Source organism: Rhinopithecus roxellana, chromosome 9, assembly GCF_007565055.1.
Source record: "Rhinopithecus roxellana isolate Shanxi Qingling chromosome 9, ASM756505v1, whole genome shotgun sequence".
Lineage (NCBI taxonomy): Eukaryota > Metazoa > Chordata > Mammalia > Primates > Cercopithecidae > Rhinopithecus > Rhinopithecus roxellana.
The window spans coordinates 110,794,380-110,811,880 of record NC_044557.1 but is presented as its reverse complement, the minus strand read 5'-3'; the positions used below and the strand labels follow the sequence as shown (position 1 = coordinate 110,811,880).

Below are 17,501 nucleotides of genomic sequence, written 5' to 3'. Positions count from 1 at the left end.
GGGAGAGCCATTCTTCTCTTTGGATCCCCATATCCTCCTGTGGGAAGGGAGGAGAGCAGTTCTTTGCTCACAGTTAAGAAGTCTCTGCAGTAGCGCCTGGCACAGAGCAGATAGGCACCCAGTAAATGTTAACTGAATCCAAATCTACAAACTCTATTCCAACCCACTTGCTATATTGTATTTCCAGAAAACAGATATTCTTCTTCAAATACAACATGCGTGCTTTAAGAGCTAGCTTGGGAATTCATGGAGTGCAGGCAAAGGTCAACCATCTCTCTGCATTTCCCACAACACCTGATCTAGAACCAGGCACACAGTCACCCTCCATCAACAAAGGGGAGAAGTGGGGATTTGCCCTCTTAATATATTTTCTGACCTTTCTTTAGTAGAGTTTACAGCAATCAAAGACTTGCAAATGGCACCAATTTTCTCATGAATTGAGGACTGTCCATGCAGATGATCTGGTGCCTTTATAGAAGAGTAAATAAAAATGTTTTCCCCTCATCATCGTCCTTTTCCTTCTTCTCCTTCTTTGTCTTGAAGTTAGGAAGGCATGACTCAACAGCCCAAAGTCCAGTTGAAAAAAACACAGGCTCAGAATTCCCAAAGAAAAATGGTCCAACTTTGGTCACTATGCCAAAACAACCTTGGTGGGTCTTGCATTCTGTGAGCCAAACACGCGCGCGCAAACAGGAACATTTACCAAGAAAACATGCTCTGTTCTTGGGCTCCTCTCACCAAACGGCAAAGAGCTGTTCACTGCTTAGCTTTAAGCTATCCAAATCCAACAAAGCCCCAGAGATTTTTGGCTTAATCTTCTCACTGAACTCATGCCAGCCTTGCACGGGCACAGCCAGGGCATCATCACCCAGTCTTAGGTGTTGGCAGCTTCTCCCACCAACTTCTTAGCACTTTCCCTGCTCAGGGCAATGGCAAAGTGTACCCTCCCCTCCCACCCACTGCACTTGGGCGCAGCTCCCTAATGTGCAGTCAAGTCCTTGCGTTAGGTAATTCTGCTGCTCAACAGAATGCCAGGAAGCACCTGCCTAACGGAGCCACTAGAGAGTCTTGTCAACTCAAAGTCATAACTAAAACATAAGGAGGGAAAAGTCCTCATGTGCATTATCTCCATTATCATTAAACTGGGAGAAAGGGTTTTCCCAAGACAATCCTTAGGTTAATTAATAATTTCCAGTTCATTTAAAATACCTCTCATATTTGTCTCTCTTCCTTTCCTGCCACCACCATTGTAGACCAGAATCTCAGCAACGAAATTCTATGTTATTAACTAGTCTTAAAACTTATGTTCTTTTCTTCCTCCAAACCATCATAAGCATGATGAAACAACCTTGCCCAAACACTTATTTCCACCCATCATTTAACAATTCCTGCTCAAGAGCCCTAATAACTTCCTGTTCCTTATGGGATAAAATTCAGACTCTGAAGCCTGCTAAGCAAACTCCTCCATATTCTCTCAGACCCCCAAGAGAAGTTACAAAGAAACCAGCCATCACCACCAGGGCCCCCAAGACCCTTTTATCATTGCTATATCACAGTTCTAGACAGTTGCACAATGATTGAGGGCACTTGGATAGCCACAAACCATGACATTCTAGGAAGAATCTTTACACTGGGCATTTCACGTAGACTTCAGCTCCTTCCCCTAAGGTTCTCAAATGTATTGGCATGCATACTAGCTACATTCAAATCAATGGGTTGACCACTATTGTATTTATTCAAAGGACAGTTTACCTGTTATTGGGAAACCCTTGGCACACCTAGCAATGAACTTCCAGGCACAAGATAGTAAGTGAGCAAAATAAGAAGGAATAATAAATCAACATCAGAAAAAACACACACACAGACACACAAACACATCTTGATGCTTGTAGGTCATCATGTTCTGGTGAGAGCAATAGGAAGTTGGAAAAACAAAGTGGACGGCTGGTGGTAAATTATCACCCTACCAGGCCAAGCAGACAAACTCAGGGAAAGCCCAAGAGAAACAAATGGCACTGCCTCAGATGATGAATAAAAGCCAAGGAGATAGAGAATGCTAAAGAACAGAAGTCAAGACCCTTGGGAGGCACACGCATCTGTCCTCTTATTCCCTTCCTGGAAGAGAGCACTGAGCAATTCTATTGCCTTGCCTGGCATCTACTACTCCTGACTAAAGCAATACAAACAGCCTTGAAGCTTTCCACAATACAAGCTTTGTTCTTTAAAAATGAAATAGCATAGCTTTTTCCTAAATTCTTAAAAAGCAACAACAGCAGTTTACATCTTTCCCCACTGATCTTTCCCTCGAGAGCTTTCCCCTCATCTCCAGCCAGTGCTGCCTGAGCCTGTGTCTTACCATGTGAGGTCCTGACATCCTGAACCTTTAGGAAGTAGGACTGTGGCTGGTCATCTTCCCAACTCACCTGCAAGTACCTCCAGGACAAGAATCATGAATTTACCTTCTTCTCTATGTCTTTTCATTTATCCTCCCACACTGTCCCCTAGCACTCAGCCCAGAAGGTACTCAAGAAATACCAACACTGCCTGTTAATATAAATTAAAACGTATTCTTATTATTTAATGTAAATCTGAAAATTCCTTTCCTTTCTTTTAGACATTTCCTGTATCCTTTATTCCTTCTATTCCTTTTTCTAGCAAACGTTCATACTTCCCAAACAACCCTATTTTGTGAGGGATAGGCTATCATCACCCAGAACCACCCCCATCCCCGCCCCCGCCCCATCACCCTGCAACATATACAGAGCTGATTCTTGGTTTAGTTTGTGGTTAACAGGGTTGGCACTCATTCTTCAACTTTTGTTTGAAGGTTTTAGGATTTAAAGTAAAGCCACTGGCCCTGTTTCTCTGCAAGATTATCCTGCCCAAATCTGTATGAATCACCAGTGGCCCTTTCTCGTCTACTTCCCCAAAATTATTAAAGGTTTTATTGTATAATACCTTCACCACCTTCCTACCCTGAGAAGTCCTCTCCTGGCTCATTAACCTCCTGCACATGTGAGGGACAAACCTCAGCGTTGCCTACAACTCACTTATAAGAAAATATAAGCTTCTATACCAGGCATGATCTGCGATTGCAGTGCAATCTTCCTGTTAAGTCTAGAGTTTATCATTCTTCTCTCCTACACATTCTGGTCTTTCCCTACCCCTTCTTTCCATTCTGCTCCCTTTTTTCCTACCCCCCTCCCCAAGAAATGAACTGGTTTCCATTCAGCAGGTTTAGTCTTGCTTTGGCCAGCTTATTGTTTCAAAGTAGTTATAAAGTTGCTGGGCTTGAACACAGTTTATTAATTTTCAGGCATTCACAATGTCTCCCTGTTGACGGTGGTGTGTGCAGGTGTGTACATGTGTACCTGGGGTAACTAACACTCCTGGACTTTGCAACTTTGCTGGTGACTGAAAAGATGAAGTCAAAGTTGATTTGATTATTGAAGAATTACATTATTTTAGAGGTATAGAGAATGTCAGAGTCCAACTTGGGCGTTTTACAGATGTGAAAACAGAGGTGGGGCAAGGTAAAAAAGACTTGGTTAGGGTCATAGGTTGATCAGTAGGGGGACTAAGGCTTCAGCTCTGAGCTGTCATATCTCAGTCCCCCAAGGCTTTTCCACTCACATAAAATCCCCCTTAAGGGCTCAAATGTGTTAGTGAGAACCCAGGATGTCCACATACAAACAAAAATGCATCACAGACATGTGAACATGTACACGCACAGAAAATAGGGAGTTATTGCATTTGTAGCTTACAAAACAGAATCAAGAATGTACTGTTAAAATTAGACTAAAACTGCTGTAAGCAGGTTAAGTTCTCATCTAAAGAGATCACATTTCCCCACCATACCCCTGCTATCCATTTCCCCCAAGTGGCTCATTAGAAAAAAAGATGGCTAGATTTCAAAAAGCAACTTGGAGAGATTTCTATAGGATTTTTCTTTAGTTCAGTCAATACAGAGATATCCCTTACTTCCATGAAAATAGCTTTTTCACACGTTTCTGCACACGCAGTCACACACACATATAAAACATTGGCAGCAGGTACTTTTAATTTGCTGGAAAATATTTCTAAGAAGTCAAAAAGCTCCAGCTGAATTGCATGCCCTCTTATTGGCTCGCCAGACCGGTTGAGGGACCTGATTGGTCCTTGATCCTGAGGACCGATAAGAACGGCTATAAAATCCCTGGGTGCAGCTCTTGGGCCCCCAGTTTGCAAAAGCCAGAGGTGCAAGAAGCAGCGACTGCAGCAGCAGCAGCGGCGGCGGCAGCAGCAGCAGCGGCAGCAGCAGCGGAGGCACCGGCGGCAGCAGCAGCAGGAGCAGCATCAGCAGCAACAACAACAAAAAAAAATCCTCATCAAATCCTCACCTAAGCTTTCAGTGTATCCAGATCCACATCTTCACTCAAGCCGGGAGAGGGAAAGAGGAAAGGGGGGCAGGAAAAAAAAAAAAAAAAAAAAAAACCAACAACTTAGCGGAAACTTCTCAGAGAATGCTCCAAAACTCAGCAGTGCTTCTGGTGCTGGTGATCAGTGCTTCTGCAACCCATGAGGCGGAGCAGAATGACTCTGTGAGCCCCAGGAAATCCCGAGTGGCGGCTCAAAACTCAGGTAAGCAGCAAACCCAAGAGCAGTTTCTCCCCCAAAGAGCTGTCCTCATTTGCCTCTCCCTTTTGCAACTGTGTCTGTGACGGCTGATCTTGATAATAAATGTGCTTCATGCCTGATGGCAATAAACTGCCAGTGTAATCCAATAGCCTTAGGCAGTGGAGCTCCTTTGTTTAATAAATTGCATGCAACTAAACGAAGAAGCTGGACGCTCTGCTGAGGGTATTTCATTGCATAAGCCTAGCCTGATTGCCTGAAATCTGGCACGTACCCTCTTGGAGGGGGAGGGGTGAGAGGGGAGGAAAGGCTTGAATGTTGGCATGCTTCAAAGCGCTCTCTATACTTTCCAGAAGCTGATCTAAGGTAAGACCTGGCTTGTTTGATGCTGTCCCTCTTCCCTTCCTCTTAAGACCCTACCTCTTCACTTCTTGACTTCTCTACCTCTTAAGAGAATACACAGAAAAGCTCCCTCTTCAGACTGATTTTCAGAACCATAGCCCTCAAGTCTGACAAATCCAGGGCGGATTCAGAGAAAACCCTATACATCCCACCCCCAACCCTGCTGCCTGTCTCCCTCCTGGCTCTCTAAGGCTCCATTCAATCGTCCCTGCAGCCCGTAGCCAGAGAGTCCCTGGAAAAAAAAATTGTGAAACGTAGCAGCTGTTTCTCCAAGGGTAAGGTCTCACTTTCGTCTTGACTCTTGGAGCAGCTAATTGTGCATTATTTTGGCTTCCGAAGGAAAAGAATCATTAGGAAGCCTGCATTGACACCTCTGCCTCTTGACTTCTCTGGCTCCACTTGTTCCCCTTCCAATACTGCCCTCTGTCCTCCAACTGTCAGCAAAGATCGGATCGCAGGTGTCAAAATGCTGCAGATGATGATCCCCTTGGAAGAGCACAGGTCCCTGCCGAGAGGAGGGCTTTTGCTTCACTTCCTTTTGTACTTAGTTGCTATAGAGATGCAGTGATTCACAATTCGAGCTTGCCTAAAACAATAGCAGCCCTAATGCATATTAAAACTGCTTAAAGCAAAGTTATAATTTAAACCCGTGGAAATATATAATTAGGGAAATGACTTGTAACATCCTAGAGGCTGCGGGTGGTGGGAGGGGGTGGGGAAGACTAACTGAACCATGCTTTTGATCTCAGAGGAGAATCCTGTGGCATGAAGGCTGCAGATCATTCCTTGCCGAGCTGCCTGCCAGAACACCCCCCTTCTGTGGGAGAAAAATTACTTTTATGGGAGATCTTATCCAGAATGTAGAAAGCCTCATGCAAGTTTTTTGCGGTTTTCTTCCAGTCTTGCACAAGGGATGCCTTGGCCTGGTTATTCCACACCTGTGTTTCTTTTTCCTTTTCTTTTTCTTTTTTTAAGGCTTTTAATATGAAAGAGATTATACATACCTCTAAGCACTGTCCTAGTGGAGGGTTGGGGTGAAACATGAACGGATCAGATTTCTTTTTGCCAATATGACGGTAAGTTAAAAGCCTGAAATCAGAAGGGTCTCCAAGTGGACTCCTGGCACAGTCTTCTCTTCCATTTAGACTAAAATCCCATGCTTTTTACTCGGGAGTGCATTTTTCCAAAGCTAGATGGATTCCCTGGACCTTTTACCTCTTAAACCTGACCACCAGCCAGTCTCCTGCCTTTCCATGCTTTCAAGTGCTAAGCAATGACCTTTGATTCTATGGAACGGCTTAAAGGCACGGTGCATTTCAAGACTTCAGCCTCACTTCTCCAGACACCAAAATTGTAGGTAATGGTGAAACAGGGAGCCTATGTCTGAAACAGAGAACTCCCTCCCTGTCCATCATGTGCTCCAGCTCTCATAAGCAAAAGGAGCCTGTCTATCCTCTCTTTCTCATCAAATGGGTCTATCAATTGCCTCTCATGACAAATTCCTAGGATAAGTTCTTCTGACCCCATGTCCTTGAAATTCACCTCTGCACCCACTTGATCCCACCCAACCATCCTCACTGTTTGACCCAGAATGGATGAATTTGTCTCTTTCAGCTGAAGTGGTTCGCTGCCTCAACAGTGCTCTACAGGTTGGCTGCGGGGCTTTTGCATGCCTGGAAAACTCCACCTGTGACACAGATGGGATGTATGACATCTGTAAATCCTTCTTGTACAGCGCTGCTAAATTTGACACTCAGGTAATAAGACCTTGACCACTGCTCCCACTGGCTGCTTGTCTTTAACAGTGTGTTAGACCATTGTTATTAGGAACCAGTCTTGTAGGGAACCAGCCCTGCTTCTCAGCTTCCCCATTCTAAATTCCCATCTCAGCATGTGTATGCACAAGTGTGCACACACCACACATACGCAGAGGCACTCATCTGGCCAGGAAATAGGTTCTGTATAAGACACGCCCCACTCACTCTAATGCATGATTCTAAGGAGCTAGTAGAGGCTGCCTTATAAGGCCAGGGGTGATAAGACAAAAAGATTTTCCTCTGTGAGAGGACATAAAAACATGCATAGAGCAAGGAAGTTCTCTCTGTATGACCAGTATACTAGCTTTTGATCTGAATTCTCAAAGTCTCAATCTCAAGAATAGAAAGTCAGATTATGACTATTTTTAAGCTGCAGGATGGTTGATCACAGTTCATCTTTTTTTCTCTAATTTCATTTTGGTAGAGCTCAATTCTCAAGGGAATCCAGGGAGGTGGGGAGGGTTTTTTTTTTTTTTTTTTTTTTCCTTAGCCAGGACATGCAATCTTCTCATTGCAAGCATATGCAGATGGCCATGATATGTTGCCCAGATGAGCACCCTTAAATTCCTCCACATGTATGCCCATCCTCTTTTCAGGTCAACCTAAAGACTTCCCTCTTGTCCTTCCTCCATGGCAGGGAAAAGCATTCGTCAAAGAGAGCTTAAAGTGCATCGCCAACGGGGTCACCTCCAAGGTCTTCCTCGCCATTCGGAGGTGCTCCACGTTCCAAAGGATGATTGCTGAGGTGCAGGAAGAGTGCTACAGCAAGCTGAACGTGTGCAGCATCGCCAAGCGGAACCCCGAAGCCATCACTGAGGTCGTCCAGCTGCCCAATCACTTCTCCAACAGGTACAAACTGAGTTCACTTTTTCACAGTCAGGGGACTGGGAGCAGGTGGCTGGCTGGCAGAGCCAGACTGGAAGGGAGGGTTAAATTGCCACAGTCATGCTCTTATTTTAGCTTGCAGTCTTCCCAGCTTTTGCAGGAAAAAAAATATGTTTGTGATTGGTTGTGACAGTTTAAGCAGCTTGGGCTTTTTTTTCCCTACTGTTATAGGAAAAGTCTTTTCATGCAGCTCATAGAAAGCCAGCCTCATCTGCAGCATCCCTGGGTGTTTTCATTGACCATTTTTTGCCATAAGCCTGAAGGGAATGGTGAAGTTTCTGGAAACAAGCTTTTCAGACATCAGATTTGGCTGAAACCATGACCGTGCAACAGCACAATTGGCCATGACAAAAAAAAAAAAAAAAAAAAAAAAAGCCCTCTGGTTAAATGTCATAATGCAGATTTTAAATCTCCATCTATTTCAAATTAGTCCCAAACACAGTCAGAGATTTCACTGGGTAGCCCAGAGCAAGCCATCTCACTTCCCTGGGGCTCAGATTTCCTTTGTAAAAAGTGAAATGGCTGGACTGGACCATTTTCAGGTTTCCTTTCAGGCCTTATATTATCCCATTCCTCTAGTCCAACACTTCCTAGAATGAGTGTGTTCTATGACTGTCCAGATCCCATTCTCATCTTAGTATTCAAACACCACCCAAGGCCACTGAGCTAGTACAGTAACATCGGGGCATTGTACTTTTCAGTGTCTTTACCAGCCAGGAGTGAATTCCTATTACATGAGACAGCTGGCATCCTCAGTTCCTGTGTGTGGCCTGGAAAGGTTCCCAGCAAGAACTGAGAGATGCTGATGGTGTTGGCGTGGAGGTATGGCAGGGGCAGTGCAGGCTGGTCAAGTTTAGCCCCCTGTGATATCCCTCAGCCTAAAAACTTGACTCCCAGTCTTGAATTTCTATGATTCTTTGACTCTCCACTCAAATCTGCACATATCCACAATGATCAGTCCTTTGCATGTTACTCTGATCATCTGAGAGTTCTCACAGGCTTATGTGATTAATTTCCTAGCCAGGTGCCACCACCCTTCTTAAGATAGTGGCAACAGCCAAGTCCCTCTGGGGCTTACAAGTGATTTAGTCATGTACATACATGCAACAAAGAAGTAATTCCTCCTTAGGGAAAAGGCTAAGGTGCCTAACACAAACACTTGGTAAAATTTCTTATTCACCCTTAACTACAGGTGAGTGCCCTTCAGAACCGCAAGTCAATTTGTAAGAATCACTTCTCTAGTCCTTGGAAGTGACTTTATCATGGGCTTCTAAATGGTTTTCTCAGAACAGAAAAATAAAACCATTTCTCTCAAGTGGGCTGTCTCTATATAACTCTTGGTTTTAAATTTCCCCTAGGAAGATTCTTATTGCACCGAGGAAATAGGGGCAGGTCATGGGGAGGGGAGACCTGATTAATTATTGGAGACTTCTATCACCATTAGGAAGAAAAATGAAGAATTCTTAGCCAGACAGGGGCTAAGGACAAAGTATGTGTTTGTGTGGTAGTTCGAGGTGGGGGGAGGGGTGCATTAACAAAGCCACTATTGCAATTTAGATCCTTAAGGATTCTGTGACAAATCATGATCTATAACACGGCATGTTTCCAATTTTGAGGCAATACTAATCTCCCTATTTCATCTGAAGTAGTATCTTCCATTAGAAAGGCAGAGAGGTCTTTAGGCAGAACTATATAGCTACTAGACTAGAAGTCCCAACTTATCTAAGAAGAGACTAGTAAATTTTTAACCAGGCCATTATTTCTTCTAATCAGTGCCTTATTTTCAACACCTTTAGAAAATGGTCACAAAGAAAGTCTTCTTATCTCTCTCTTTCATCTTACGGACTCATTAGGAAAGGTCAATTGGAGAAAAAAAAATATGGCCAGCCCTTGAAAACCAGAATCTTCCATGCACCCTTTCTCCAAAAATTTCACTTTAACAGGCTATATTATTCCTGCTCAGGATTGTAGAAATGTGCGGTTCCATGCTGGGCTTGCTTTGCTCCATTGAAGCTGCTCACCTTCCTGAGACATCCTGCTTTCCCAGCCTCTATCCCACCATAGACACATGCTAAGTCAGTGCCAGCTGGCACAGAATTGCAAGAGGAAGTAGTTACAGGTTCATTCCACCTTCCTGTGACTTATCTAGCATGAGATTTGGGGCTGGGAGAATCCAAAAGCCTGTGACTGGACCAGGAGCCAGAACAAGGGGATTTTCCATGACAGAAATGCACCTAGAAGTTAAAAAGGTAGCTGGAGTTTCCACCTGCCTGAATTTGCAAACTATGCTTTCAACCCCGTGGGAAGTAGGCAAAATTGATCAGGCCAGCAGGGTGGTGTGAGGCTTGGGAACCACTTAGACCAACCCAGATCCAGAGTGGGAAAACTGACAAAGCTTCCAACTCTCTAGGGCATGGATAGGGAACAGGAAACAGAAGAATAATATTGATCAAGGGAAACAAAGGACTATTTATAAACCCTCACACAGAACGTTCCTAGGCAGTATGTGTGTATTTGGGTAAGCATGGCTGAAACAGTAGCTATGGAGAATATCTGATCTTATTCTTTACCAAGAAAAAAAGGTCAGGGATGGAATTTTCAAAGTGAGAAAAAAGACACATAATTAAAAAGATACTTTTGGGCTGGGCAATCAGAACACTTAGCCCACCAAGTCTTTTCAACACATCTCCTCCATCCTCCATAAAGATAAAGAATCTTCTTCTTTTTTTGAGACAGGGTCTCACTCTGTTGCCCAGGCTGGAGTACAGTGGTGAGATCTCGGCTCACTGCAACCTCCACCTCCTGGGTTCAAGCAATTCTCCTGCCTCAGCCTCCCAAGTAGCTGGGATTAAGGCGCCTACCACCACGCCCAGCTAATTTTTGTATTTTCAGTAGAGACAGGGTTTCATCATGTTGGCCGGGCTGGTCTTGAACTCCTGACCTCAGCTGTTCCACCCACCTTGGCCTCCCAAAGTGCTGGGACTACAGGCATGAACCACCATGCCCAACCAAGAAAGGAATCTTCTTAAGCAGTCCTAACTACCACTGCAAAAGAGGGGATGTAAGCAGAGCTGCTCTATTTTTTACAAAATTGAAAAGAAAAATGTGTATTGAATCCCTAGAAACAGAGAATGTCATAGTTGGAAATGACTGCAGAGGTTAACTAGACTAACTGCCTCATTTTACTGATTAAAGAAGACAGGCTCAGAGAGTAGAGCGACCTGCTGAAGGTCACACAGCTTGTGAATAACTAAGTTGGGCTTAGAACTCATGTGGCCTTGAGCCAAGCTATTTGATTTCTACTTCAAAAATGGCAGCCAGCAAAATCTGCAGGAAATAGCCACAACCCAAAAATAAAATACTAAGCACAATTGAATATATGTGAACCATGGTAGTCCACAATTAAATTTGTGTACTTTCTCTCTCAAAAGGATGGACACATCCTACCAATAACTGTAGGAACTATAAGACTGTAGTACAAGAAGGTGCTCACTAAATAGGTGATGACTGCTAAGCCAACTTTTGCTGGAGACACAACCTCTTAAATAATCTATCACACTTAGTGACACAGGAAAGAGCTATGCCATTAGCAAGCATGATCCCAGAGGTAAATGGCTATTCCAGCCTTTACTGGACAGGCACTGGGTTAACCTATGGCTCATACTGAGAAACTGGTGACATCAAAGAATCCTGACAAATTTTCCAGCCTTTGAAGAACTACTAATGGAGACATGGACTTTTTTTTATATTCTAAAGAGCTTTCTCAGCCTGCCCTTATTGAGTTAACAAAAGCTCCATGAGGGAAATAGGGTAGATTCCAGTGGGGGTGGGTGGTTCTCACGAAGAGCCCTCAGGCTGGCAAGGGTCATTGTCAAGAAACACCAAAGTCATGTATCATATCTGAGCCAGCAGACAAAATGACAGTAAAGGTAGAAAAGTAGAACCCCTCCAAAAAGAGCAGGCACTTAGAAAAAGTGGGGCCTGAAGGAAGCATATGGCCCTGAAGCTGCAAAGCTGGCTATAGAAGTTTAATTCCCTTAAGGGTACTAGACTTCTTTGTCTAGACAAAAGCTTTCAAGTCCTTCTAAGAAAGAACTTGCATTTCTTTTTATCCCTTTCTAGCAAAAGATTGTATTTTCCAGCCCATTTGGGGACTCATCTGGCATGAACAGCTCTTTCTAGAAATGAAAGGGCTAACTTCTAAGTTATAAAGTCCTTATTGGAGGGATGGGAGATCAGAAACCAGCTACCAGGATCTAATCACCCTCTGAAATAGACACAGCCATCCAAGGACCCAGGTCCTAGCAGAGCCCAAGAGCTAGGAGATGCCTGGAGACCTATGTGGGTGTGTAGATGTCAGAAGCTGCTGGTGCGAAGTTGTTTACTCTATGTTTTTCCAAAACTGGTTTTCTCCCCATTTCCCCATCCAAAGGAGATCTCCTTTGACTCATGTGCTTTATAATTCCAAAGAGCTGAAAAATGTTCCTCTGTGCCAGAGAGTCCCAATTTTAACCACCTCTGGATATAATTCTCCCTGGAGGGAAGGGTTTTGCCAGGCCTGTGTCAGCAACCAAGACACTGCACTTGCCTCTCAGTCCCCAGCTTCCTTCTGCTGGGCCACAGAAGGGTGACCACATCACCTCATTAGCCACGTTCCATGCTATTTACCATACATCTTTGAAAGAACCTCTCTGGGGGGTTAAGTTATTCTGGAAAGATGTTCGATCCTGTGCACTGTGCAGTGAGTTAAAAATAAACAGGTTTCTTTTCATGGAAGATCCAGTGGCCCCAGAGATCCTTGGGGTCCTCTGAGGAAAGGTTCTCTCCTTATAAATACTGCAGGTCACTGTCACCCAGAGTCTCTTATTAGTGAACACAGAGCTAACAAGCTTTGACAACTCAACTACCACCGCAAAATGGACCATAGGCATCCCAATCTAAATTGGAAAATACCTGAACTGTCTTCCCAAATAACAGGACAAGTCATTGATATGCCCTAAATATTAGACAGTTTAATCCTTTCCAAGCCACACAGCTTAGCTACATTGCTGGGGGGTGTTTAAAGAATTTGCTCCAAATATGAAGGTAACTGATACCAAACATAAGGGGTTTTGGTAAAATTTACCAAAACTACAGTTAAGTTTTCTTCTAGGAATCACTACTTATTGAAGAGAATTATATTCTTAAAACTCCATTTCCTTAGTGGCTGCAAAATAAATCAACAAATGTGCAGTGAGCAGGCAATGTAGCACAATGGCACTGGGCCATGAGGAATACAAAGAAGGACACAAATCCTGCCTTCAGTAAGCTTACAGTCTAGTCAGGGAAAGAAAGCCATCACAAAACCATCAAATGCTGGCCTGTGTGATGGTGAACAAAGATCTATAAATATTCAAAAAGGGAAGAGGTTAGCAAACCCTGGTACAGCAGGAGAAGGATTCATGAATTATAGTAGCATGAACCCTTAAAAACCACCAATAATTCCATTTAAATAGCCTTCTTGCCTAGGATTTGGCCTTTTGACTACAATATACCTTTGATGGAGGGCTGAAGATGGAGTCAGTCAATATCTTTTATCAGAGTTGGCCAAGTATGTGATATGGGAATTAGATTATGTAGAAAAATGCATGGCACACAGAAGAGGGGGCCTTAGATGAAGTTTCATCAGAAGATGCACACATCTGCACATGCGCGTGCGTGCACACACACACACACACACACACACCCCTGTGCCCATGCACCACCAAAAAAAAAAAAAAGGAAAATTACAAAAAAGCATCAAAATAATTACATATGCATGTACAATAGCTACTAATCTCAGTGTTGAGGGTTGGACTCACCTCATTCTAAGTTGCTTCAGAAAAAAAGGGAAATTACAAAAAAGCATCAAAATAATTACATATGTATGTACAATGGCTACTAATCTCAGTGTTGAGCGTTGGACTCACCTCATTTTAAGTTGCTTCAGCTCATCCACCTTAGTTTCTTCTCTACAAAATGAGAGTTGAACTAGTCACCAAATGGTCTCTGTGGTCCCAACTAGCTCTGTAATTCTGCTTCTAAAATTGTCAATCACCACAGTCAGCCTGCTCTTCAAAGTGTGATCTAAATCTCCTGAACTCTAAACATGAAGATCTGTCTTGCATTGTGTGGTAAACCCTAGGAGTAGATGCATTGAAACTAGGGAGACATGGCACAAGGGCTAGAGAGCAAAAGCCACCTTCAACTGATGAACTGTTGATGTTTGCATGGTCAGGCCATTAGGGACTCGTATTGGCTAGAGCCCAGGTGAAAACCTGGGTCTTGCCTGGTGCTCACTGGATGACTACCATATGCACTCTCTTTCTTGATGCAGATACTACAACAGACTTGTCCGAAGTCTGCTGGAATGTGATGAAGACACAGTCAGCACAATCAGAGACAGCCTGATGGAGAAAATTGGACCTAACATGGCCAGCCTCTTCCACATCCTGCAGACAGACCACTGTGCCCAAACACACCCACGAGCTGACTTCAACAGGAGACGCACCAATGAGCCGCAGAAGCTGAAAGTCCTCCTCAGGAACCTCCGAGGTGAGGAGGACTCTCCCTCCCACATCAAACGCACATCCCATGAGAGTGCATAACCAGGGAGAGGTTATTCACAACCTCGCCAAACTAGTATCATTTTAGGGGTGTTGACACACCAATTTTGAGTGTACTGTGCCTGGTTTGATTTTTTTAAAGTAGTTCCTATTTTCTATCCCCCTTAAAGAAAATTGCATGAAACTAGGCTTCTGTAATCAATATCCCAACATTCTACAATGGCAGCGTTCCCACCAACAAAATCCATGTGATCATTCTGCCTCTCCTCAGGAGAAAGTACCCTCTTTTACCAACTTCCTCTGCCATGTTTTTTCCCCTGCTCCCCTCAGACCACCCCCAAATATAAAACATTCATGTAACTCTCCAGCCATTGTAATTTGAAGATGTGGATCCCTTTAGAACGGTTGCCCCAGTAGAGTTAGCTGATAAGAAAACTTTATTTAAATGCATGTCTTAAATGCTCATAAAGATGTTAAATGGAATTCGTGTTATGAATCTGTGCTGGCCATGGACGAATATGAATGTCACATTTGAATTCTTGATCTCTAATGAGCTAGTGTCTTATGGTCTTGATCCTCCAATGTCTAATTTTCTTTCCGACACATTTACCAAATTGCTTGAGCCTGGCTGTCCAACCAGACTTTGAGCCTGCATCTTCTTGCATCTAATGAAAAACAAAAAGCTAACATCTTTATGTACTGTAACTGCTCAGAGCTTTAAAAGTATCTTTAACAATTGTCTTAAAACCAGAGAATCTTAAGGTCTAACTGTGGAATATAAATAGCTGAAAACTAATGTACTGTACATAAATTCCAGAGGACTCTGCTTAAACAAAGCAGTATATAATAACTTTATTGCATATAGATTTAGTTTTGTAACTTAGCTTTATTTTTCTTTTCCTGGGAATGGAATAACTATCTCACTTCCAGATATCCACATAAATGCTCCTTGTGGCCTTTTTTATAACTAAGGGGGTAGAAGTAGTTTTAATTCAACATCAAAACTTAAGATGGGCCTGTATGAGACAGGAAAAACCAACAGGTTTATCTGAAGGACCCCAGGTAAGATGTTAATCTCCCAGCCCACCTCAACCCAGAGGCTACTCTTGACTTAGACCTATACTGAAAGATCTCTGTCACATCTAACTGGAAATTCCGGGAACCAAAAAGATCATCCCTATGGGCTTGGACCACTTACAGTGTGATAAGGCCTACTACACATTAGGAAGTGGCAGTTCTTTACTCGTCCCCTTTCATCGGTGCCTGGTACTCTGGCAAATGATGATGGGGTGGGAGACTTTCCATTAAATCAATCAGGAATGAGTCAATCAGCCTTTGGGTCTTTAGTCCGGGGGACTTGGGGCTGAGAGAGTATAAATAACCCTGGGCTGTCCAGCCTTAATAGACTTCTCTTACATTTTCGTCCTGTAGCACGCTGCCTGCCAAAGTAGTCCTGGCAGCTGGGCCATCTCTGTAGGATCGTAAAAAAATAGAAAAAAAAGAAAAAAAAAAAGAAAGAAAGAAAGAGGGAAAACGAGCTGGTGGTTTGATCATTTCTGCCATGATGTTTACAAGATGGCGACCACCAAAGTCAAATGACTAACCTATCTATGAACAACAGTAGTTTCTCAGGGTCACTGTCCTTGAACCCAACAGTCCCTTATGAGTGTCACTGCCCACCAAAGGTCAATGTTAAGAGAGGAAGAGAGGGAGGAGGGGTAGGACTGCAGGGGCCACTCCAAACTCGCTTAGGTAGAAACTATTGGTGCTTGACTCTCACTAGGCTAAACTCAAGATTTGACCAAATCGAGTGATAGGGATCCTGGTGGGAGGAGAGAGGGCACATCTCCAGAAAAATGAAAAGCAATACAACTTTACCATAAAGCCTTTAAAACCAGTAATGTGCTGCTCAAGGACCAAGAGCAATTGCAGCAGACCCAGCAGCAGCAGCAGCAGCACAAACGTTGCTGCCTTTGTCCCCACACAGCCTCTAAGCGTGCTGACATCAGATTGTTAAGGGCATTTTTATACTCAGAACTGTCCCATCCCCAGGTCCCCAAACTTATGGACACTGCCTTAGCCTCTTGGAAATCAGGTAGACCATATTCTAAGTTAGACTCTTCCCCTCCCTCCCACACTTCCCATCCCCAGGCAAGGCTGACTTCTCTGAAACAGAAAAGCTATTAAAGTTTGTGTGTTGTGTCCATTTTGCAAACCCAACTAAGCCAGGACCCCAATGTGACAAGTAGTTCATGAGTATTCCTAGCAAATTTCTCTCTTTTTTCAGTTTGGTAGATTTCCTTTTTCCTTTTTTTTCCTTTTATCTTTTTTTTTTTTTTTTTTCTGTGACCTCTTCAAACCGTGGTACCCCCCTTTTCTCCCCACAATTATATCTATATATGTATCTACAATACATATATCTACACATACAGAAAGAAGCAGTTCTCACAATGTTGCTAGTTTTTTGCTTCTCTTTCCCACACCCCACTCCCTCCAACTCCCCCTTAAACTTCCAAAGCTTCGTCTTGTGTTTGCTGCAGAGTAATTCGGGGGCTGACCTAGACCAGTTTGCATGATTCTTCTCTTGTGATTTGGTTGCACTTTAGACATTTTTGTGCCATTATATTTGCATTATGTATTTATAATTTAAATGATATTTAGGTTTTTGGCTGAGTACTGGAATAAACAGTGAGCATATCTGGTATATGTCATTATTTATTGTTAAATTACATTTTTAAGCTCCATGTGCATATAAAGGTTATGAAACATATCATGGTAATGACAGATGCAAGTTATTTTATTTGCTTATTTTTATAATTAAAGATGCCATAGCATAATATGAAGCCTTTGGTGAATTCCTTCTAAGATAAAAATAATAATAAAGTGTTACGTTTTATTGGTTTCCCCCCATGTCTTTCATTGTTATTCTTGAAAAACTTATTGAAAGAGAATTCCTGAACATGAACCAAGACTGACTAGTTTCTTTAAAGTCACTAATTGTCAATATGTAAATTTGACATATTGTTTAAATCAACATTTTCTAAGTTTTTTAAAAAGCATTGAGTAGCTCCCATTATTCTCACTGATGATATCCCAAACTCCTTGCAAAGTTGGAAGAAGCTTTAAGGTCTGCAGGCTGCTCAACTGTAAGACCCAACTTTCTTTCTGTTCAGTGACCTCTATGCTCCCGCCACATAGG

At 43.1% G+C, this 17,501-nt stretch overlaps 1 protein-coding gene across 1 annotated transcript; it reads left to right on the top strand.

The window, feature by feature from the left end:
• The first annotated feature begins 4,218 nt into the window (after positions 1–4,218).
• STC1 (stanniocalcin 1) lies at positions 4,219–17,206 on the top strand. The gene is made up of 4 exons (XM_010357052.2): positions 4,219–4,620; positions 6,631–6,773; positions 7,471–7,682; positions 14,074–17,206. Exons 1-4 carry the CDS (start codon positions 4,503–4,505, stop codon positions 14,342–14,344), a joined length of 744 nt encoding a protein of 247 aa, XP_010355354.1. The 5' UTR covers positions 4,219–4,502; the 3' UTR covers positions 14,345–17,206.
• Positions 17,207–17,501: the final 295 nt, after the last annotated feature.